This window comes from Macrotis lagotis, chromosome 2 (assembly GCF_037893015.1).
Source record: "Macrotis lagotis isolate mMagLag1 chromosome 2, bilby.v1.9.chrom.fasta, whole genome shotgun sequence".
Lineage (NCBI taxonomy): Eukaryota > Metazoa > Chordata > Mammalia > Peramelemorphia > Peramelidae > Macrotis > Macrotis lagotis.
This window is the reverse complement of record NC_133659.1, coordinates 69,539,990-69,565,241: the sequence shown is the minus strand read 5'-3', so window position 1 is coordinate 69,565,241 and position 25,252 is coordinate 69,539,990. Positions and strand designations below refer to the sequence as shown.

The 25,252-nt window shown below is 35.0% G+C and overlaps 1 protein-coding gene across 6 annotated transcripts in view; it reads left to right on the top strand.

Annotated features, from left to right (window-relative positions):
* COP1 (COP1 E3 ubiquitin ligase) overlaps positions 1-25,252 on the top strand; it is a 306,374-nt gene that overhangs the window by 67,379 nt on the left and 213,743 nt on the right. For all 6 annotated transcript variants that reach the window (XM_074222102.1, XM_074222097.1, XM_074222096.1 and 3 more), the window contains exons 7-8: positions 14,014-14,073; positions 15,123-15,199. In XM_074222102.1, coding sequence (XP_074078203.1) covers positions 14,014-14,073; positions 15,123-15,199 — 137 coding nt within the window. The remainder of the gene's footprint in view (positions 1-14,013; positions 14,074-15,122; positions 15,200-25,252) is intronic.

Below are 25,252 nucleotides of genomic sequence, written 5' to 3'. Positions count from 1 at the left end.
CATCTTTTCAGGGTATAGACCCAATAGTGGTATTGCTGGGTCAAAGGGTATGCACATTTTTGTTGCCCTTTGGGCATAGTTCCAAATAGCTCTCCAGAAGGGTTGGATGAGTTCACAGCTCCACCAACAGTGTAATAGTGTCCCAGATTTCCCACATCCCTTCCAACAATGATCATTCCAACAATGATCATTATCCTTCCTGGTCATACTGGCCAATCTGAGAGGTGTGAGGTGGTACTTCATAGAAGCTTTAATTTGCATTTCTCTAATAATTAATGATTTAGAACATTTTTTCATATGGCTATGGATTACTTTGATCTCCTCATCTATAAATTGCCTTTGCATATCCTTTGACCATTTGTCAATTGGGGAATGGCTTTTTGTTTTAAAAATATGACTCAGTTCTCTGTATATTTTAGAAATGAGTCCTTTGTCAGAATCATTAATTGTAAAAATTGTTTCCCAATTTACTGCATTTCTTTTGATCTTGGTTACGTTGGTTTTATCTGTGCAAAAGCTTTTTAATTTAATGTAATTGAAATCATCTAATTGGTTTTTGGTGATATTCTCCAACTCTCCCTTAGTCATAAACTGTTCCCCTTTACATAGATCTGACAGGTAGACTAGTCCTTGATCTTCTAATTTGTTTATAGTATTGTTTTTTATGTCTATGTCCTGTAACCATTGCAATCTTATCTTGGTAAAGGGTGTGAGGTGTTGGTCTAATCTAAATTTCTTCCATACTAACTTGCAATTTCCCCAGCAATTTTTAACAAAGAGGGAGTTTTTATCCCAATGGCCAGACTCTTTGGGTTTATCAAACAGCAGATTACTATAATCATCTCCTGCTTTTACATCTAGTCTATTCCACTGATCCACCACTCTATTTCTTAGCCAATACCAAACAGTTTTCATGACTGATGCTTGATAATATAATTTTAGATCGGGTAGGGCTAAGCCACCTTCTTTTGCACTTTTTTTCATTAAGCTCCTGGCAATTCTTGACTTTTTATTTCTCCATATGAATTTACTTACAATTTTTTTCTAACTTGTTAAAGTAATTTTTTGGAATTTTGATTGATAGGCACTAAACAGATAGTTTAGTTTTGGTAGAATTGTCATTTTTATTATATTCGCTCTATCTATCCATGAGCAGTTGATATTTGCCCAGTTATTTAAATCTAATTTAATTTGTGTGAGAAGTGTTTTATAGTTGTTTTCAAAAAGATTCTGAGCATGTCTTAGCAAATAGACTCCCAAATATTTTATATTGTCTGAGGTTACTTTGAATGGGATTTCTCTTTCTAGCTCTTCCTGCTGTTTCTTGCTAGACATATATAGCAAAGTTGAGGATTTATGAGGGTTTATTTTATAACCTGCAACTTTGCTAAAATTGCTAATTATTTCCAGTAGTTTTTTAGATGATTTCTTGGGATTCTCTAAGTAGATCATCATGTCATCTGCAAAGAGTGAGAGTTTTGTCTCTTCCTTCCCAATTCTAATTCCTTTAATTTCTTTTTCTTCTCTAATTGCTGATGCTAACATTTCTAATACAATATTGAACAGTAGTGGTGATAATGGGCACCCTCATTTAACCCCTGATCTTATTGGGAATGCCTCTAGCCTCTCCCCATTGAGTATAATGCTTGTTGATGGTTTCAGATAGATATTGCTAATTATTTTAAGGAACAGTGCATTTATTCCTACACTCTCTAGTGTTTTTAATAGGAATGGATGCTGTATTTTGTCAAAAGCTTTTTCAGCATCTATTGATATGATCATATGATTTCTGATAGGTTTGTTGTTGATATAATTAAGTATACTAACAGTTTTCCTAATATTGAACCAACCCTGCATTCCTGGAATAAATCCTACTTGATAATAATATATTATCCTAGTGATGAATTGTTGTAATCATTTTGCTAAGATTTCATTTAGGATGTTTGCATCTATATTCATCAGGGAGATAGGTCTATAATTTTCTTTCTCTGTTTTAACTCTTCCTGGTTTAGGTAACAGTACCATATTGGTTTCATAGAAAGAGTTAGGCAGAGTTCCATCTTTCCCTATTTTTCCAAAGAGTTTATATGGGATTGGAACCAATTGTTCCTTAAATGTTTGGTAGAATTCACTTGTGAATCCATCAGGCCCTGGAGATTTTTTTTAGGGAGTTCAATAATGGCCTGTTGAATTTCTTTTTCTGAGATAGGGTTGTTTAGGTATTTAATCTCTTCTTCATTTAACCAGGGCAACTTTTATTTTTGTAAATATTCATCCATTTCACTTAGATTATCATTTATTGGCATAGAGTTGGGCAAAATAATTTCGAATTATTACTTTAATTTCCTCCTCATTGGTGGTGAGTTCACTTTTTTCATTTATGATACTAGCTATTTGGTTTTCTTTCTTTTTTTTAAATCAAATTGACCAGAGGTTTATCAATTTATTGGTTTTGTCATAATACCAACTTTTGGTTTTATTTATTAATTCAATAGCTTTTTTGCTTTTGCTTTTATTAATTTCTCCTTTAATTTTTAGAATTTCTAATTTGGTACTTAATTGGGGATTTTTGATTTGTTCTTTCTCTAATTTTTTTCGTTGCATGTTTAGTTCATTGATTTCCTCTTTCTCCAATTTATTCATACAAGCATTTAGAGCTATAATATATCCCCTGAGAGTTGCTTTGAATGAATCCCATAGGTTTTGGTATGTTGTTTCATTATTGTCATTTTCTATGATAAAATGGTTAATTCTTTCTATAATTTGTTTTTTGGTCCACTCATTTTTTAAAATGAGGTTATTCAGTTTCCAATTTGTTCTGGGTCTATATTTCCTTGGCCCTGTATTGCATATGACTTTTATTGCATTGTGATCTGAGAAAGATGTATTAACTATTTCTGCCTTTCTGCAGTTGATCATTAGGTTTTTATGTCCTAGTACATGGTCAATTTTTGTATAAGTTCCATGTACTGCAGAGAAAAAGGTATATTCCTTTCTATCCCCATTCAGTTTCCTCCATAAATCTACCATATCTAATTTTTCTAACAATCTATTTACCTCCCTAATTTCTTTCTTGTTTGTTTTATGATTAGATTTATCTAGATCTGATAGAGGGAGTTTGAGGTCTTCCAGTAGTAGAGTTTTGCTATCTATGTCTTCCTGTAATTCTTTCAGCTTCTCCTCTAAGAATTTGGATGCTGTCCCACTGGGTGCATATATATTCAATATTGAAATGACTTTATTGTCTATGGAACCTTTTAGGAGGATATTGTTTCCTTCCTTCTGTCTTTTAATGCTAGCTATTTTTGGTGCTGCTTTGTCTGAGATAAGGATTGCTACCCCTGCTTTTTTTTACTTCAGCTGAAGCAAAATACATTTTGCTCCAACCTTTTACCTTTACTCTATATGTATCTCTCTGCTTCAAATGAGTTTCTTGTAAGCAGCATATTGTAGGATTCTGGTTTTTAATCCACTGTGCTATTTGCTTACATTTTAAGGGAGAGTTCATCCCATTCACATTTAAGGTTTTGATTACTAATTCTTTATTGCTCTCAGTGCTATCTTCCCTCTGTTTGTATTTTCCCCCTTCCCCCCCCCTTTTATCCATATTCCCCAGTCTTTTGTTTCTGAAAACCACCCCCTTCATTGTGTTTGCCCTCCTATATCACTCCCTCCCCTTTCTTTCCCCTTTCTCTTTATCCCCTTTCCCTTCCCTTCCTATTATTATTTCCCCTTATTTCCCTCACTCTCCTTCCCTTTCTCCGTCCCCCCCTCCCCTTTTCCCCTTTTAATACTTGAAAGATTAGATGTTTTATAAGTTAACCGAGTATGTGTAGGTTGACTTTAAGCCAAGTCTGATGAGAAGAAGATTCAGGTGTTTCTCCTCTGCTCCCTTCTTCCCCACTATTACCATTGGTTTAGTGTAATGAGATTTACCCCATTCAATCCCCTCACTCCTCCTGTCTCTTTCCTGTCCCCCTTTTTAGGGCAGTAGTGTTTTTTTTTAGATCATTTTATCTAAGTCATAGAAAATTCTGAGTGTATGACCCTTGTAGTCCTGTATATTCTATCAAATAGAGTCAAAATTCCTGAGAGTTATTAGAGTCTTTCTCCCAAATGGGGGTTAAAGCCAGTTACATCCCATTAGATAGTAGTCTCATGGATAGGTCATGAATGTCCATCATTTCTGCCAAGGTGTATTCTCTCTGTTAGAGTTACATTTCTCAAGGTTTATGAGAATCTTTTTTTTTTTTTTACCCCCATGCTGGGATATAGCCAGTTTCAACTAACTTACTGGATTGCATTTTTTTCTTTTACCGCCCCCCCCCCCCTTTGTTACATTTTCATGTGTCTCTTGAACTTGCTGTTTGATGTCCAAATTTTCTGTTTAGCTCTGGTCTTTTCATCAGAAATTTTTGGAATTCTTCCATTTCATTAAATGTCCATCTTTTTCCCTGGAAGAGAAGGCTCAGCTTTGCAGGAAAGTAGATTCTTGGCTGCATTCCAAGCTCCTGTGCTCTTCGAAATATCTCGTTCCAGGCCCTTAGATCCCTTAATGTTGATGTAGCCAGGTCCTGCGTGATCCTTACTGTGGCTCCTTGATATTTAAATTATTTCTTTCTGGCTGCTTGCAGGATTTTCTCTTTTATCTGATAGTTCTGCAGTTTGGCCACAACATTCCTTGGTGTTTTCATTTTAGGATCTTTTTCTGGTGGGGATCGATGTACTCTTTCAATGCTTACTTTGCCCTCCGATTCCATGATATCAGGGCAGAGTTCCATCACTAGATCCTGTAATATTAAGTCCAGGATTTTTTTCTCTTCAATGTTTTCAGCAAGTCCTATAATTTTTCAGGTTGCCCCTCCTCGATCTGTTCTCTAGGTAAGTGGTTTTGTTGATGAGGTAGTTTACATTTGCTTCTATTTTTTCTATTTTTTGATTTTGTTTACCTGACTCTTGTTGTCTCATGGAGTCATTAATTTCTGTAGACTCAGTTCTTTTTTGGGGGGGGAGGAGTTTTCTTCATTAACCTTTTGCAACTCCTTTTCCAATTGGTCAATTCTACTTTTGAAAGAGCTTTCCATTTGACCAATTGAGGTTTTGAGAGAATTAATTTCTTTTTGCATTTGCTCATTTGAGGATCTGAGAGAATTATTCTCATTTTGTAATTGTCCAATTGGTGATCTGAGAGATTTATTCTCCTTTTGTGTTTGTCCAATTATACTTTCTAAGGTTTTGTTTTCTTGTTGCAAGGTATTAATTGTCTCTCCCAAATTTTTAAGCTCCTTCCTTATTTCTTCGAGGAAGTCTTTCTGTGCTGGAGACCAGATTGTATTCCCCTCAAAGGTTCCAGGTCTCTCTGAGTTGGGGTCTTTCCCTTCCAGGAATTTTTTATGGATCCACCTTTCCACTGACCCTTCTTCATTATGTTAAGACCTTGAGTTGGGGGGGGGGGGGGCTTGGGATCGATAAAGGCTTTACTGAGTGCAGTTTCTCTGGCTGGCCTGTAGGATGTGCTGGTTGCCCTCTCTGGAGTGTCTCCGACCTGGGTTGCGAGGCCTTCTCCCTTTGCCGGAAGGGAGGAGTTGGATCTATTGAATTCTTTTGCCTTCAATCAATGGTGGGCTTTAACCTGGCCTGTGGTCATTCCTTACCTGGGCTGGTTCTTTTGCTCACACACCTGGGCCTGAGGCAGAAGTAGTTTGCAATTGTTTGTTTGGAAGGAGGCCTCAGTGCAATGGAGGCGTGGACGCAGAGTTTCTCAGAACAGAGGAGCCCAGGGATGGTGTCCGCAGCTCTCCTGTACCAGACCTCTCCCCGCAGCCCCATCCCCAAGTTCCAGGGGGACAGCACCAACACCAGCACCTCGGCTTCCCCACAGACCCAAGCCCCTTTCATCCAGCCCCACCACTGATCCGGCAGGTCCGGCCCTCGGACCCCTAGACTCTCAGTTCCAATTCAGCTGTTAATCTGGCTGATCCGGGGCTGATCCTCCCTCTGAGCCCAGACTCACCCGCCCAAATTCTACCAAAGCTGCAGCAGGAGACAAATCCTGAGGTAGATGCTCTTTCTCCTGGCTTTTCTCTCTGGGTTCTGTGAGTCGGACTTCCTCTAAGAGGTTTGTTTCATGTGATAGATGGGGAAGAGATCAGGAGACTCTAGAACTGTGCCTGTCTTCTCTCCGCCATCTTGGCTGGAAACTCCTTTACAGATGTTTTCACAGATACTTCTAGAGACCTGAAAGCTTTCCATTCTTCCATAATCTTTTGAGGAGTGGGTGACCATAAGCACAACTTTCTGTCCTAGAACTGTGAGGAGGGTCCCTTCTCTACTATGGCAATAAGTTCTGTTGTTGTTAAGCTCCTCTTCTGGGGCCTGGGGCCTGAGACTTTGACTCAGATCTGGGCAAAGCAACAGAGTTCTACCTCTCTGATTGCAAGAGATCCCTGGAATCTCCTTCTGATCTCCTTACTGCCAATGGGCAGCCTCTACTGATTCAGTAGCTCCTGAGACCTCTGATCTGCTGGTGTCAAGACTTCACTGTGGAGGCCTGAGTTGGATTGTGTTCCAACCTCACTCCACTGTGGCAGAGGTTTCCTGCTGATCTTCCAAGCTTGGTGATCTCTGGGCTGAGAGGTCTGGAGGCTGCCCCCACTGCCATAGACGCAGGTGCCTCTAGGGACCCAAGTACCTTGCAGTATGTTCCTGGATTGTTGTGGCTGGTTTTCTCTGGGCAGTAAGGGCTGCATTGGGAGTCCTTTCTAACTCCAGTACTACAGACCTTTCCTGCTGATCTTTCAAGTTGTCTTAGGGTAGAAAATTGCTTCATTTAGTCTTTTTTGTGAATTCTACATAAAGGTATTTGAGTCCCTGCCTTTCCACCATCATCTTGGCTCTCCCTCAGAGTTGCTATAATACATTAAAAAAATCTTATTGTATACTTTAGATCATAAAACCAAATAAACATTTTTACCTGCTTATACTTGAAGAGATTTCTACATAAAATATATTCATAATTGTATAGTAGTTGCCCTTTTAATATCTTCTAATTTCATTCATCTCTTTATTTTCTGTATTTTGTTGTTTCCTCATTCTTTGAACAGATTGTTTTGAGGTAGTACAAGTCAGAATATATCAATTGCCTACTGGATACCCAGTACATAAATACCAAGGACTAAATAGCTCCTGTGTTCAGTAAATTGACATTCCACTGAGGAAGAAAACATGTGCATACGTAAATAGTCTATACAAAATAAATAGATACAAAATAAATAAGTAATTAAGTGCAAAATCTTTAGATAGGGCACTAGTAGTTGGAGACAGAAGAGGGAATTAGGAAAAGCTTTGTGTAAAAGATTGTACTTGTGCTCAGTATTGAAGAAATTGAGAGTTCTGTGAGGCAGAGTTAAGAACATAGAGCATTCCAGACTTGGGGGATGACCAGTGGAAAGATGTGGAGATAGGAGATGGATTGCTATGTGTAGAGTAGAAAGAAAAGCTAGTTGAATTATTTTATAAGAATACAGGAAAAGGGAGTAATGTTGAATGTAACCCTTGAGATAGGTTAGGATAGATTTGTGAAAGAACTTAAAAATGAAAATGAGTTTACTTATAGAGGGCACTGGGAAACAATTGGAATTTAAGCAAGGGAATGACATGATGTGGCATAGAGTGGTTTTCTCTTTGGCAACATGTGGAAAAATTTGTTGAGATAAGGAGAGACTTGAGATGAGGCATTCAATTAGGAAACCATTCCACTAGTCAATGTGAGAGGTCATGAGAGCTTGAACTGGGGTTGTGGGTAAGGGAGTAAAGAGTAGGGCTCAGCTATGAGAGATTAGGTCAAGGTAAAAGTGACAAAATTTGTCAGCTGATTAGATATGTGAGATCAGAGGGATAAGGAATTGAGAATGATTTCAACTGAACCTGGATGGTGACTTCCACAAAAAATGTTTTTTATTTGTTGATGTAGGTGGTATAGCTTTTTTTTAAACTGTTTTTTTTTCGTGATGTGTTTTAATGAGTGTGTGATATTAAAGATTGTTAAGGGCCCCCTGAATTTGGCCTTTTGAGTTGCCATATTTTCTAGGAACACTGAACCCAGAGTATGCAGGGTGTCCTGAATGTGTCAAGGAGGACTTTCTCTTTCCCCCTGAACCCTGAGATGACAATAACGTGTAATTTTTAATGCAAACTGGACTTGGGAGTCGTGACAGGCTCTAGTCAGTCTGTTCTGGTCTGAGAAACTACTTTTGCGCTGGGATCTTTGTAGATAAGCCATCTGTCATATCTAGGAAAAAGACTGCTGCTTTTGCCACCATTGCCTCTCTTTGGCTTTTGCCCTTTTCTAACGTTTATTTTGCTTCCCCCTCCCCCTCCCATGCAGCTCCACTTTAGGAGGAGATTTCTAGTTTCTTCTCCTTCCTTTGTTTTACTCTTATGAATGTGTAAACATCTGTATGAGTTGTGAACTCCATGCTTTTGTCTTTGGGTTCCATGTGCATGTTCATTTCTCTGTCATAAAACTAGTTTCTTGTAAGCTACTGACAGTAAAGGCCACCATTGTTAGCTGCTAGTTCCAGTGAACTCTCCTGTCTAGGTGTTTAGAAAAAGAAGTATTTTAATTTGTGTGAATTTGGAGAGTAGTTTTAAAAAATAAAACTTGCCCTATCCATAAACATTCAATTCTTTTATGTATTTCTCATTTTGATCATTTCAGTTTTAGAGTCAGATTTATATAAGTTTGCTCCCAAACAAACTTTCATTCCCAAACATTTTAGAATTTTTTTAAAAAAAATTATTTTACTTTGTTTCAGTAAATAAGAGACATTTTTTTCACTTAAGCTCATATTCTGAAACTTTGTTCAGATTCATTTGTTTCCATGAATTTTATTGGTTGAAACTTTTGAATGTTCTCACTACATAATATATCATCTGAGAATAAAATTTTGACCTCTGTTTCTAAAGTGAATCTTCTTTAATATATTTTCCAGTCATTCTGCAATTAATATAATTCATCATACTATTTAAACTAAAAATAGCTAGAAAGGCATCTTTATTTTTAGTGGGGATACTTTTATTAATGTTTCTCTGTTGTCATTTATTTTAAAGTAGTATTGATAATGCTGAAAAAATTCTTTACCTATTTGAATGCTTTTTAAAATCATGAATGTTTATTGGATTCTGTGAAAGACTTTTTCATTTATTGATATAATTATATGGTTTTTTAGTTTTTCTTATGCTAATACATACATATACATATACATATATATACATATATATATATATATATATATACACACACATATATGTTTGCAAGGCAATGGGGTTGTGACTTGCCCAAGTTCATATAGCTAAGTAATTATTAAGTGTGTGAGGTCAAATTTGAACTCAGGTCCTTCTAACTCCAGGGCTGGTGCTCTATTCACTGTGCCGCCTAGCTGCCCCCTTTAACATTAATATAGGTAACGTGGAAATCTGACTCAAGAAAGTTGAAGAAATTTTCTGGCAGGTAGAATTTCCCCTCATCTCCAATGAATGATTTGTCTTTTTTGTTATTTGTTGATGATTTTTCTGCATATATATTGCTAATTTTTTGTCTTCTTATTTGACAATTTATATTTTCAGGTAATTTTATTTATTTTTCAAACTCCTTGCAAAGATAGTTTTCAGCATTCAATTTTTTGGTAAGGTTTTGAGTTCCACATTTTTCTCCCTCTCTCTTTTCCCTTCCCTTCCCCCTTCCTTTGATAGTGAGTAATGTGATTTAGGAGTTTTTGTGTGAATGTGTGTGTGTGTGTGTGTGTGTGTGTGTGTGTGTGTGTGTGTGTGTACACATACATATAAACATATATATATACATTGTGTATATATGTAATATAATATACAATATATAATATATACAATACGTTTATGTTAGATATAGTTCCATATTAGTCATGTTGTGAGAGAAGAATCAGAACAAAAGGGAAAAAATTCATGAGAGGGAAAATCATAAAGCATAAAACAAATTTTTGAAAATTGAAATAAGTATGTTTTGTTATGGATTTGGACTCCATAGATACTTCTCTGGATTTAGATGGTATTTTCTATCACAAGTTCTTTAGAATTGTCTTTGATCATTGTATTTCTGAAAGAACTTAAGTCCATCATAGTCAATCATCTTTTAATTTTCTTAGATACAGTATATAACATTTCCCTAATGATATTATTTTAGTCTTTACTATAAACTTTTTAATTTGTAATTTTACTGATTTATGTTTTATCTTTTTTCTTCTGAAGATATTATTTGTATTTTATCTTTAAAAATTGCATTTTTATTCATCAATTCTGTATTGTTCTTTGATTTTCTATTTTTTATTATAATTTTATATTAATGTTTTCTTGGGTCTTTTAAAGTGCCATCTTCATTCATTTATTTTTCACTTTTATTAGACATTTAATATAAAGTTGCCTGTAAGAATGAATTAGCCAGAATTATCTACATTTTATTACTTGGGGATACTATTTTATTTTATATTCATTTTTCTGATTTCGTTAAACATAGTCATTGTTTAATATGTTGTTTGCTTAGATTGTTAACATCTTATTCTACTTTGTGATTTCAAAGAGATGGTGCTTGAGCTGTGTTTTGAACAAAGAGAGATTCTAGGAGGTGGAGATGAGGAGGGAGGAATTACAGGCATTGAGGGGCCTCTGGACTCTGTGTTTTTAGCACCCTGGAATCTAACTCCATTTTACATTTGCAGACTTATATTAATATCTTTGCACATGATATGTTCCAGACAGTCTAGGCAATTTGTTTATGACTTTGTCTCTTGTCTGTGCTTTTGAATAGATTTTCTCTGCATAACTAGAATGTTCTCCTTCATCTATCTGACCTTCAAGAATGTAGTCTTCTCCTGAAGACTCAGCTCAAATATTGCAATTACTTATTTTACTTCTTTTCCCCATTTTTTCCCTCTTAAGCCTTTCCTTGGTTGTATTTACTTATCTGTGTACACATTACCTCCTCTTTCTGTCCCTTCCACTCTCTTGCTTCCCCTTAGATCGATGTAACAGCTTGGAGGGCAGTCAATTTTTATTTTTTAGTGGTTGTTCTTGTGTACCTAGTCTCATAGATACATACATGTGTTTGTGGTGTGTGTGTGTGTGTGTGTGTGTGTGTGTAGTTTTTTATTAAATTCATAGGAGAATTGCTTCTTTGAAAGTAACTAATAATGTTGCTTTGTCTATGTAACAGTTAGAGTATGCTGATACTGTTATGACTAGGACCCTTTTGTAAATTTAAAACACTAAATTTAAGTAAGTAAATTCACCTAAAATTTATTTTATTTCTTTTTCTTGCTACAATTCTTTCCTCACTTGACATAAGCTCCCAACCTCAAATTATTATACATTTTAGTGTGTCTTATTGTCTGCAAAAGGATTATAAATGATCATCTTGTAGAATGGTCTTTCAACGTGCAGGAAGCAATTTTTCTAATGTGAAAAGATTTTTTGGCATCTAGTTTAAGGTCACATTTTAGATCTTGGTAGCTTCAGATCCGATTTCTGGTATGAACTTTTTTGGAATGGTAGTTTAATTGCGTGTGTGTGTGTGTGTGTGTGTGTGTGTGTGTGTGTGTTTTCTGTGCTCCTTTTCTCCCTGCTTCCGGTAGCATTTCAGCAGAAATGCTGACAAGAAATAGTTATTTTTTTTCACTATAACACTTTTAAGATATACCAGTTGATCAATAACTCTGCAGAAGTTCAGTTTGTCATGATCATTCTCTGTTGTGACTGGACTACTTGAAAGTTCTGGGCTGCAAGACTTTGGAATTGGAGTTAAGTATATAGAGTCTAATAATGAAAATAGGAGGGGTTTTTTGTGTTTTGATAGTTTTGGTACATAATTTTCACTGATTTAAAATATTTTATATTTCCTAGCTTAGTTTCATTTTAGGCAAAGCTTAATTAGTGTCAATTAGTTATAGCTATAAAAGACTGGGTACCACTATCTTAATCTCTATTCCTTGGAGATAGGTTTCTTCAGGTTAATTTATCTTACTTATGCTCTCACTCACCATTACAATATTATATTGTACAATAAAAATCTTAGAAGAATTCAAATTTTGTTTACTTTTGATTATTTTACAGCTTCATGACCACCCCTCAGCAATTCAGATGTGAAGAACTATGACCCTTTTCTTGGAAGTTTTTGTTTCTTCTCTATTTTCTTTGCTCTTTAATATAGTTCCTTTTTAATTTCTGTGTTCTCATATTTTATCAGTGTATCCAGAATTGTATTTTCTTCTATTTTTTCTTAGTAATTTTTCTCTAAAAGCCTCTGAAAATTTTCATACCTCCACATATCTACCAGCTATCCATTCCCCTTCTATATTTATCTCATTTCATTATTGATAAGCATTGAGGTATTTATTTAACCTATATGAAGAATACATCATGTGAAATGCCAGACTGGTTGAATCAAAAGTCAAAATCAATATTGCTGGGAGAAGTAATCAAGAAGCTTAGATATGCAGATGTCCTACTCTAAGGGCAGAAAATAAAGATTTAATAAGAACCCCTTGATGAGGGTGAAAGAGGACAGTACAAAGGCCACCTAGAAGCTTAACGTAGAAAAACTAAGATCTTGTCGACTGGTCCCATCACCTGGAAAATAAGAGGGAAAAGAAATAGAAGCAGTGTCAGATTTTATATTAATGGGCTCAAAAATCCCTGCAGACAGCAACTGCAGTTATGAAATAAAGGATGCTTGGTCTTTGAAATACAAGTTATGGTAAATATGGCCAGTGTACAAAGCAGAGAAATTATCTTTTTGACAAAGGTCTGTAGTCAAAAGCTATGGTTTTTCCAGTAGCTATGTACATCTGTGAGTGTTGGACTGTAAAGGAAAGCTGGGCACTGCACAATCAACACTTTAGAATTATGGTGCTGGAGAAAATTTTTGAGAGTTCCTTAAGACCACAAGGAGTTCAAATCAGACGTACTGAAAAATTAATGTAGACAATAATTTATTAATTAAATTAAAATTCCATTAGGCGGTCAATTAATGAAATTGAAGCTTTGACCACTTAATGAAAAGACAGAATTCATTGGAAAAGATTCTGATACTGGGAAAGATTGAAAACAAAAAGAAAAAAGAATGACAGAGGATAAGTTGAAAAGCATCATGGAAGCAATGACCATGATCTTCAAGAGGTAGTGGAGGATAGAAAGACCTGGCTAGGTTCCACGAAATCATGAAATGTCAAACATGACTGAACCATAATCACCACACCAGTCAATAGTCAATAGAGATTTGGACTTGGAGTCAGGAAGAACTTGATTCAAATGGTGCCCTAGGGTTTATTATCTGTGTGAACATAGGCAGAGGACAACATATTTGCCTTTCCTTTAGAGAGGTGTCTAATCCATTTTGTAGATAACTCACACAGAGCAAATGCTCACCTCAAAAAAAATTTGAGGTGTACAAATTTAGAAACTTGTCCACTCTAGATGTTCATATAGACTATTTGTGCCTGATCTGTCTTAGAACATTCCAAGCTTGTATTGGTCTGATTGGCTACAGTTAGACACATCCTATGTTGACTCTGACATAGTGATGTTATTTTCTTCCTCTTAGAGCATGAAGGACAACTAATTAGCTAGAACAGACAAGTCACCTATCTGATCCTCCGGCAACTCTCCCAGACAAGAAATTATGATCCCCAAGAAAGAGTTCTTACTCCTTGATTGATCCCTTTATAATTTATCTGTTCTGGTCTTCACAATCCATATTTACAAATTAAAGATAACTTCTTTCTTGGTTTCAGAACTTTCCCCTTAAAATAACATTAAAAAAAACAAATAACTGGGGCCCCCTAGTTGACCAGCGCTTCAGGGTACTATTTTAAAATTTATTACTTTAGTTAACTGAATTGGGCCAATATCTAAGGGAGAACAGTTAATTTGTTGCTGTGGTGATGCTGATTCAAATTACTTTAGATTTTTCTTTTCTTTTATCCACAGCAACTGGAACAGATCCAAAAGGAGCTAAGTGTTCTGGAGGAGGATATTAAACGAGTGGAGGTGAGGATCTAGACAATTTTGAAACTCTGGAAAATTTTTCATCTATCAAATTACCACCTTTGTTGCCTGTGTTAAATTTGTGGGATTTATCTCTGCAAAGAAAAAGTAACATGCTACTCTCACATTGATTAATATATTTGCTGATCAGTATTAATTTTTATGGGTCAAAAGGTTAGAACATGTTTTCAGGCTACCAAGGTACAGTTCATATTTGTTTTCTTGATACTTTGCAGTTAAATAGAAAAAAAAATCAGATTTCATGCAGCTCAGTGGATAGGGCATGGACCCTGGAGTCAGGAGGAGCTAAGTTCAGATGTGACCTCATTTGGCTATACTTGTGTTACCCTGGGCAAGTTAATTCACTCTGTCTTGGGGTGGGAGAGGGTGGATGAGAAGAAAGAGGGGAGGGAAACAGATAGTTTTTCTTCTGTATTTTCAGGCTTGCCATTCTCTTTGCCCTTTGATTTTTGATTGTTAACCTTTCTCATTTCACAGAATATACATAATCTTTTTTAAATTTTATTTATTTTATTTTTATTTTTTAAGATTTTTTTGGCAAGGCAATGGGCTTAAGTGGCTTGCCCAAGGCCATACGACTAGATAATTATTAAGTATCTGAGGCGGGATTTGAATTCAGGTACTCCTGACTCCAGGGCCAGTGCTCTAACCACTGTGCCACCTAGCCACCCCTATCTTTTTATTCTTGATATTCCCTCATAATACCTAGAACATAGTAAGGACACAATAAATATTTGTTGAATTAATGCTAAGTTAAAAACAACTTCAGGAAATATAAGCAGAAAATGATTTTTAGAGGTATCTAGTTGCATTTTTATTTTTTGTTGTGAAATTCATATTACAGTCGTCTGTAATCTTAATGTGAGTACTTCTCCCAGTGACAAATCATATCCATCTATGACAAGACTCCTTGACTCTTGCCCTTGTCCTATTGCATCAGGGAGATCCATCTGATATTCTTGTGGGTCTTCCTTTTATTTTCTTGCAATTTATATTTTATCTATAACTTTTTTTTTCTTTTTCCTTTTCAGGAAATGAGTGGTTTGTACTCCCCTGTCAGTGAGGATAGTAAAGTGCCTCAATTTGAAGCTCCTTCTCCATCACACAGGTAAAGCTTCAAGTTTTCAATTATCTGTGATTTGTGTTAACAGTACACATATGGTACTAGTTTTTGGAAATGCTTTCTTTTCAGCATATTAAACCCTATAGAAATTATATTTCAGTAAGATATTTCCATACCAGCAATAATTGGTGTAGAGCTTGCTGTAATGATATGTATCCATAAGTAGACTGAAATTTTGACTATTGACTATCTTGCAGTACTGATTTCTGAAGCTATTTAATGAATTAGAATCAACAAATTTAAAAACTCAGGTGGCAGCACATCAAATATGTACCACTTGTGTTTTCTATATTATTGACTTCATTTTTATCCTTGGCATATGTAACAGGAAGGGTTCAATCTGTCATGAATTGAATAAATGACTATCTTTTGACAAAAATAATCTGTTAAGGACTGTATAAGTTCTTATGTCAGTAACATATCCATGGAAGGACCACAGTTAGCTCTTGGTATCAGTCTGATATGTTTTCAGGAAAAGTAGTAAGCCAAAAGATGTCTATAAGAATTTGAATAAATGCATTTCTTGAGCGAGTATAGTTTGGAATGAACCTAAATGTTTTACATCCATAGTAACTTATTTGGAAACTTGGAAGATGTTCTAGATATCTAGTTGTTTGGGAGTCACCTTCTGCCTTTTTTTTCCCTACCTCTTCTAGTTCAGTAGGCAGGAACTCCTATAATTGAGGTGTAGTGTTACCTTTGTTTTGATCAGCCTGCTGTATTCGCCACTCATTGTCATCATAGACATGAGTTTAGAATTTCTTCTTCATACTATTTAATAACTTAATTTTAGAATATGTATGGATTCTGTTCATTATGATTATCCAGAAAATTCCATTCATTGTCTTAGCTTGATATTAGAAGACTGGATGGCAATTCCAATTCCAGTCCTTATAAGTTATATGACCTTGAGCATGTTATTTTAGTCTTCAAGCTTCAATTTCCTTATCAACAAAATGGGGACAGTAATATTTGCAATTCCTGTCTCAAAAGATATTTTGGAAAAATCTATTTGAAAATCTTATATAAGATACTATTGTAACTAGATAGAGAAAAATGTGAATTGGTCATGTAGTGAGAATGAAGGATAAATGATGTATGTTCTTTTTGTTCTCACCCACTGAAAAGGAAAAAAAGCTCCAGAAAAATTTGCTGCTAAGTGGCACATGGATAGAGTACTGGACCTTATGTCAGGAATACTCATTTTCCCTGAAGTCAGGAGTACCTGAGTTCAAATCCAGTCTCAGAGACTTAAGAATTACCTAGCTGTGTGGCCTTGGGCAAGCCACTTTAACACCCATTGCCTTGCAAAGACTTTAAAAAAAAAAAGGAACACTCATTTTTCCAAATTCAAATCTAGCCTCAGTTATATGACCAGGCAAATCACTTAATCCTTTTTGCCTCAGTTTCTCATCTGTGAAATGATCTGGAGAAGGGAATGGCAAACCACTCCAGGATCTTTGTCACAAGAACTCTAAATGGTGTTATGAAGAGTCTGACCTAATTGAAACAACTGAACAACCAATTTGGTTGATCCCTTATGGAAGAATGAGGAGGAGATCATACACAAGAGGCACACAGGATGGAAAGTAAATGAATTGTAATCTTCATTGATGAGTGAAGCAGAAACATCAGATCTAAGATTTGTTACTCTATACTTTAGAGATTAGGGAATTAAGTTCAGTCCTTCATCAACTGTACAGAAATAGCATTTTTTTTTCATCTTAACTCTGAATAACATCATATACATTAAGCTATAATATTAGACAGATTTCATTTCTTCACCATAAAATAAATATATAATCATGTTTCTAATTGATATATTGATGATTTAGAGTTTTCAGGCTAGTTCTGATGACCTTAGTTCCTAATTTTCCAGTCTTTTATCATTTCCCAAACCCTCATCACAATGATGTTTTAGAATAAGGAACTTTTGATTTTCTTTTGGATGCTGCAGCAGCAGTGCAGTATTTGACAGTTTAACTGAATGATCTGAGGGTAGAAAAGTAAATTTTTGAACTTCTTGTTAAACGAAATTTATGCTTAGTCATTTAAAGGCATAAACATCCTAGTCCTCTCTTCCAGAATACTGTCAGTACTATTAATATTCATAATGTTATAGTTGTATTAATGTTCTTTAAGAAGTAATTTAAGGAGCAGCTAGGTGGTGCAGTCAATAGAGCACCGGCCCTGAAATCAGGAGGGCTTGAGCTCAAATCCTGCCTCAGATACTTAATGATTGCCTAGCTGGGTGACCTTGGGCAAGTCACTTAACCCTGTTGCCTAAAAGAAAGAAGGAAATCAGGAAAGAAAAAGAAAGGAGTAATTTAAGAAGAGTTACTTCTTTTTGCTGAAATGGGGAGTTTAATTTTTAAAAATAAAATTGAACTTACTTTTTTTTAGTTTTTTTTAATTAACATTTTATTTGTTTTTCAATTATATGCAGTAGTAGTATCTACCTATCATTTTTGTAAGGTTCTGAATTTTGCAACCCCCCCCCCCCACAGAAGGCTGTCTGATAGTCTTTACATTGTTTCCATGCTATACATTGATATAAATTGAATGTGTTATAAGAGTAAACATAACAACCCCCCCCCCCCATAAGATGAGAAATCTCAAGAATAGAAAGAGAGGGGGAAAAAATGTATTTCAGTCTGTGTTCAGATTCCAATGGCTCTGTCTCTGGGATATGAGTTGCTTTCTTTATCATAAGTCCACAAGTTAAGTTGCTTCAATGTTTTTTCCCCACAGTTGCTGTTACTAGCTACACCTCTATTCTGTTCCTCCCCACTCTCATTTATTCTGTTCTCTCTCTCCTTTCATCCTGGCCCTGTCCAAAACTGTGTTGAATCTGAGTACTTTCTCCCTCAATGTTCCCTCTTTTCTATCACCTATTTCCTACCCCCTCCCCAATTCCCCCTTATGTTATCCCTTTCTTCTCATTTTTCTCTAGAGTAAGATAGATTTCTATACCCTCTTAAGTGTGTATGTTATTACCTCTCTGAGCCATTTCTGGAGAATGAAGGCTCATTCATTCCCCCTTGCCTTCCCCCCTTTCCACTCCATTGAAAAAGCTTTTTCTTGACTTTTATGTGAAATTTCTTAGTTCCTTCTTCCTTTCTTTTTCCTTCCTCCTAGTACTTTCCTTTATCACCCATTGACTCCATCTTTTTATTATATTATACCATTACATTCTGCTTCTTTCTGTGCCCTGTCTATATATGCTCCTTCTAACAGCTCTTATAAATGAGAAAGTTCATATGAGTTATCGATATCGTCTTCCCATGTAGGCATACAAGCAGTTCAATATAATTTCCTCATAGTTCCTCATTCCCATCCACCTCCTCTATGGTTCACCAGAGTATCCTGTACTTGGGGATCACACTTTCTGTTCAGCTTTGGTTGTTTCAGTAGGGAAGTTTGAAAGTCCCCTGTTTCATTGAAAGTCCATCTTTTCCCCCTGAAAGAGGATATTCATTGTGCTGGGTATTTGATTCTCAGATGTAAAACAAGATCTTTTGCCTTCCAGAATATCATATTCCAATCCCTATGAGCCCTTAATATAGATGCTACCAGGTCCTGTGTAATCCTGACTATGGAGCCTTGGTAGTTGAATTGTTTGCTCCTGGCAACTTTTAGAATTTTTTTGTTTGACTTAGGAGTTTTGGAATTTGGCTATAATATTCCTGGAAGTTTTTCTTTTGGGATCTCTTTCAGGAGGTGACCAGTGAATTCCCTTAAGTTCTTTTTTCACTCTCTGCTTCTAGGATCTCAGGGCAATTTTGCTGTATTATTTCTTGAAAAATGAAGTCTAGGCTCTTTTCCTGGTCATGACTTTCAGGTAGCCCAATCATTTCTAAGTTATTTCTTTTGGATCTGTTTTTGAGGTCATTTGTTTTTCCAATAAGATATTTCATATTTTCTTCTAATTTTTGGTTTTTTTGGGGGGAAAGTTTTATTTCTTCCTGATTTTTTACAAAGTCATCAGCTTCCTTTAGTTCCATTCTACATTTGAAGGAGTTACTTTCTTCAGAGAACTTTTTTAATCTTCTTTTCTGGCTGGCCAATTCTGCATTTTAAGACATTCTTCTCATTTGCCTTTTGTTTTGCTTTTTCCATTAAGCCTAAACTGGTTTTTAACATTATTTTCTTCAGTATTTTTTTGTATATCTTTCACCAGGCTGTTGATTTGGTTTTTATGATTTTTCTGTATTACTCTCACTTCTCCCAATTTTTCCTCCATCTCCATTAATTGTTTTTCAAAGTCTTTTTGAGCTCATCCATAGTTGGAGCCCATTTTCTATTTCTCTTGGTGACTTTGGATATGGAAGCTTTGATTTTGTCATCATCAGAATATATGTTTTGATCTTCCATGGGACTAAAGTAATTCTCTATGGTCAGATTCTTCTTTTTCTTTTGTTTACTCATTTCCTCAGCCCGAGACAGTACTTCCAAGGCTTTGGGTTTTTTTGGGGGGTGGACACCCCACTTTGACCTTTGTTCCTCCAAGGTCTTAAGCTCTTTTGCCTGTGCTTTGATATGTAGATGGTCCCTGTGCTTCCTTCTACCCTGGAGCCATAAGGAGGATCCTGCTATCTTGGTGTGGAGCCCAAACTGCAACCTGGATCTGAGTGTAGGCAAACAGCAGAGTTCTACCCCAAGGGATAGCAGAGAAATTTCTGCAGTCTTCCCTGACCCCTTACTGTCTCTGGGGGTACAGGCTGCTTTCTCCAGATTCTTGCTACAGATTCTGTGGCCAGTGCTCCTCACTCCACACTCATTCTGGTGGAGCAGAGTTCTCTCACTGCCCCTTCAAGCTGTTGCCGGTGATCTCTGGGCTGGGCTGGTTTGTGCTGTAGTCGCGGCTTTTATTCCAACCCCTGGTCCTGGTGAAACATACCTTTCCTGGGGAACTTCTAAGTTATCTTGGACTGGGAAAATGTATCACTCAGTCTTTCTGTGGGTTCTGCCTCTCCAAATTTTGTCTAGAGTCATCATTTGTTGGCTTTTGGAGTTTGAGAGGGAAGGAGTTCCTGGGAAATGCTGCCTTCATGCTGCCATCTTGACTCCACCCCTGAAATTACTTTTAATGTATTTTTTCCTTTCCTGGAAGATTGATATAAACCCATTTTTTTTGGTCCTGATATAGTTTTTAAAAAATGAATCCTTGTACAAATACATATATATATATATATATATATATATATATACATATATATATATATATATGTATATACTTGGAAAATTAATTTATTACAAGTGGGTGGGATTGTTATACCGGAGGAAATTTAACCTGTTTCGGTTAACAGTTTATTTAGGATTCTTATAAATGTAACTGAATACAGATACAAATGAAAAGCTTTTCAGAAAGCAAAACAAAATTGGCATATTCTTATTGTATGAAGAAGTTATTATTTTAACAAACTATAATTCTTATTTGTACTTACCTTCCTCTCTGTGTTCTTACATTTCTTTCTAATATTATTTCTTTTTTTGGTTTTGTTTTGTTTTGTTTTTTTGCAAGGCAATGGAGTTAAGTGACTTGCTCAAGACATTTGAATTCAGGTCCTCCTGACTCCAGGGTCAGTGCTGTATCCACTGCTCCACCTCGCCACCCCTCTAATATTATTTCTAAATGTGATGTAATTATCCTATATTGCTATCTCCTTTATCCTTGTAACAAGAAAAAATAGAATAATCCCAATTGTTTCATTAAATCTATCTTCAAAGATTAAAAGGCAATTTGTTTAAAGATTCTTGGTAGAATACCAAATTAGTTAAGAGTTCTGAAGAATTTCCTAATATTATAAGCCTATGTCTTATTTGACATAAATATGATTTTTAAAAGAATTACTTGGGTTTTAAATTTTCAAAATACCTTCATTTCCCAAACTGAAATTGGATTTGAACTTGAAGAGTAGGTTCTGGGGAGCCACTTTAATGAGATAAAACTAGTCTCTTCATAAAGTACACAAAATTGTCTTGTATGTAATGACAAAAGTATTTCTAAAATTCAACATAGAGTATAAATAAATTATAACATTTTTTTCTTTCCCTTTTTCTGGAGTAAAAATGGAAAATCTAAGTTATATTTAGGGAATGCAAATGAGTAGTGTAGGACTGAGGGAAAATAAAAGGAGGGGTTTACCTCTGGAAAACATCATATACTTACTGTAAAGCCATATTTATTACATTTATTAAATTTATGGTGAATTCATAAGTTTTATCATTTGTTTCACACTTAAGTATCATATCTCATATTTTTATTCTTTGTTTATTTGAACAACTCATAATGCATATAAATATATGGTTTAAAAGAAAGCATATGAAGTTGGATCTACACAGTTCAGTTTTCTGTTGCTGATTGTTATTCTGACCCAGTATCTTCTCTTTGAATTTGTAGTATCATTGCTAGGACCACTAGTAGTACTTTAGATGGCAGAGAAATAGTGTTTATATTTATCACTACTCATCCCAGAATAAGTTCTATTCTTTTGTTACTTTTAAGACAATTCCTTGAAATTTAAAATTCCTTAAGGCTTAGTATTACAGGAGTTGATGAATGAATTCTTCAATTGTTCAACCTATACAGAATCTTTATTGATGCTCTTTTTGTTTTTTTTTTTCCTGGTGGTTTTTTTTTGTGGTCTTTCTCAGTTATTATCTCTTTTTTCATTCCCTTCGCCCAAATTTCATTTTTAAAATAATTTATAAAACTTTCTTTCAAAACTACTTCCAATTTCTTCATTTCAAGTTTTAGCTCAGCATATTCAGATTAAGTCTTTGTAACAAATTCCAACATTGCTGTTTACTAACTTGATAATTTCCTTATTACTGTTTCATAATATACAAATAACCCATAATTTAATATTCTGTATAATAATGTTTGTCCTTCATTTTTGGAAATCATGAAATATCAGGGAGGTGATGCTATGACAAACACATGATTGGATTTCAGTGAAGGGTGCTGTGCTAAGTTACCAACCTTATTTTCTTCCTCCAGAGCCATCTGGGTCTAGTGGCCAGATATGAGTCAGGACGACTATAGAGATAGGCCTGGATCTGAAACAGTCTTGGTTAAATGTCATACCAGCTAGTAAGAGTCAAGTGCCTGAGGCCCTATTCAAACTTCTGTCATCCTGACTCAAGGCCAGTGCTCTATCCACTGTGCCACCTAACTGCCCTAATTTGTTGAGTAGTCTATATAAAGTAGTAGATCAAACATTAAAATTAAATACTTATGAATTATATTCTAGAAATTTCTCAACTGCATAATAGTGTTAAAGGTGGAACAGATTTACTGTGTTTCTTTGAGATTATTCTTTTGCTTTCTGAAAAGCTTGATAAGATTGACATTTCCAAATGCAGTGGAATAGTAGATTCAGACATTTTGTTTCCCAGTATTTAGCATTTGTTTCTTTTATGCACATATAAATTATTTCAGAGATTTTTATAGAGATAATTGAGATTTTCTCTTTGCTTCATTTTGATCATTTATTTGGTAATATATTGATTTTTTTTTCTCAGTGTTTGGTTTCTCTCCCTCTTTGTTTCATCTTGAGACTCTCATAAAACTAACCTCTTTTTGTATACTCAGTGTATACTACCTTGGTTTTTTTATTGTCATTTCTACTTCACCATACTACACATTTGGGGACCAATATTAAAATATGTTGACTCCACTGTTATTGAAAGTGAAAAGAGTTCATAAGAATGTCATATCTTTTCTATTTTTTTGACTTATTATTTCAGTTTTTCTGGGAAATGGTTCCCTTGCCTAACTTTTTGTAAACTTTTGTCCCCCTGTTACTTTCTTTTCATTTTAGAAGTTGATTTTGCCTATTATATTCTATTATACTCCTCCTTAAGCTATTATAAAAATTTATTTTCCTAACCTGTTTTTCCTTGGGTTCAAAATCTCTCTGCTTTGCCAGGAGATCAGATACTTGTTACTTGAGGCATTTTTTTCTTTTATAAAATAATAATTTTCTCCCAATTGCATGTAAAAACAATTTTTAACATTTAAAATAAGTTTTGAATTTCAAATTCCATCACTCCTTCCCTTTCCTACCCCCACCTTGAGGCAGTAAGCAAACTTATGTAGCTTATACATGTAAAATAAGAGAAAAATATTTCCATCCTAGTCATTTTGTACAAGAAAACTCTTAACAAAAACAAAAAGAGAAAGAAAGTGAAAAATTTCATGCTTCAGTCCATATTCAGAGAACATCAATTCTTTCTTTGGAGGCAGTTAGCATTTCACTGTGGATCCTTTGGATCATTGTATTGCTTAGATTAGCTATTTATTCATAGGTTTTTATCATACAGTATTGCTGTTACTGTGTACAATGTTACCCTTGGTTCTACTCACTTCACTTTGTATTAGTTCATGTAAGTAGTTTCAGGATTTTCTGAAATCATTCAACTTGTCAATTCTTATAGTATAAACATACACACATGTGTGTATATTTATGCGTATGTATATTCCATTATAATCCTATACCATAGCTTACTTAGCCATTCCCCAGTTGATAGCCATACCTTGATTTTCAATTCTTAGCCACTAGAAAAGAAACTGCTACAAATATTTTTATATGAATAGATTCTTTTCATTTAAAAAATCTCTTGAGAATATACATCTGGAAGTGGTACTCTGGATCAAAGGGTATGTATAGTTTTATAGCCCTTTGGGCATAGTTCCAAATTGGTCTCCAGAATGATTGGCTCAGTCTGCAACTCCATCAGTAGTTTTCCTCCATCCCTTCCAACATTCATCATTTTTCTTTTCTGTCATATTAACCAATCTGATAGGCTTGAGGTGGTACCTAAAAGCTGTTTTAATTTACATTTCGCTATTAATAGTAATTTAGAGCATTTTTTCATATGAATAATGGTAACTTTTCTTATTCTGAAAACTGCTGTTTATCATTTGAGGAATAACTTGTATATCTATATAATCAAGTTAGTTCCCTATTTATTTGAGAAATGATACCTATGTCTGATTTACTTGCTGTAAAAATCTCCCCCCAGTTTTCTGCTTGCTTTCTAATTTTGATTGCATTGGTTTTGTTTGGGCAAAAAAATTTTTAATTTTACATAATCAAAATTATCCATTTTACATTTTTCTAATGCTGTTTATATCTTTTTTGATTCTGAATCTCCCCTTATTAAATATCTGACAAGTAAACTATTCCAAGCTCTCCTAATTTGTTTATGGTATTATCTTTTGTGTAAATCATTTTGACCTTGTCTTGGTATCTGATGGGAGATGTTGCTCTATACCTGGTTTCTGCCATACTGTTTTCCAGTTTTCCTAGCAAATTTTGTCAAATAATGTCTTTGTCCCAAAAGTCAACAGATGGTTTTGATAATTACCTCTTTATAATATAGTTTGAGATCTTGTATGACTAGACCACCTTCCTTCACAATTCTTTTTAGTCTTTGATTCCCTTGATATTCTTCAACCTTTTGTTCTTCCAGATGAAGTTTTTCCCCTAGCTCTATAAAATAATATTTTGGTAGTTTGATTGGTAATGACACTGCAAAAGTAGATTAATTTAGGTGGAATTATCATTTTAATTAGGCTGGTCTGCCTATTTTTAATTGTTAAGATACAACTTTATTTGTGTGAAAAGTGTTTTGTGATTGTGTTCATGTAATTTCTGGGTTTGTCTTGGCAAGTAGACTCCCAAGTATTCTATGTTGTCTGCAGTTATTTTAGAAATAGAATTTCTCGGGGTGGCTAGGTGGCACAGTGGATAGAGCACCAGCCCTGGAGTCAGGAGTTACTGAGTTCAAATCAGACCTCAAATACTTAATAATTACCTAGCTGTGTGGCCTTGGGCAAACCACTTAACCCCATTGACTTGCAAAAAAAATGAAAAAAAAAAGAAATGGAATTTCTCTTTCTATCAATTGCTGTTGGTTTTTGTTGATAATATAGAGAAATGCATATGATTTATGTGAATTTATTTTATATTTTTCAAATTGTTTAGTTTTAAGTAGTTTTTTAGTTGATTCTCTAGTATTTTTTAAGCA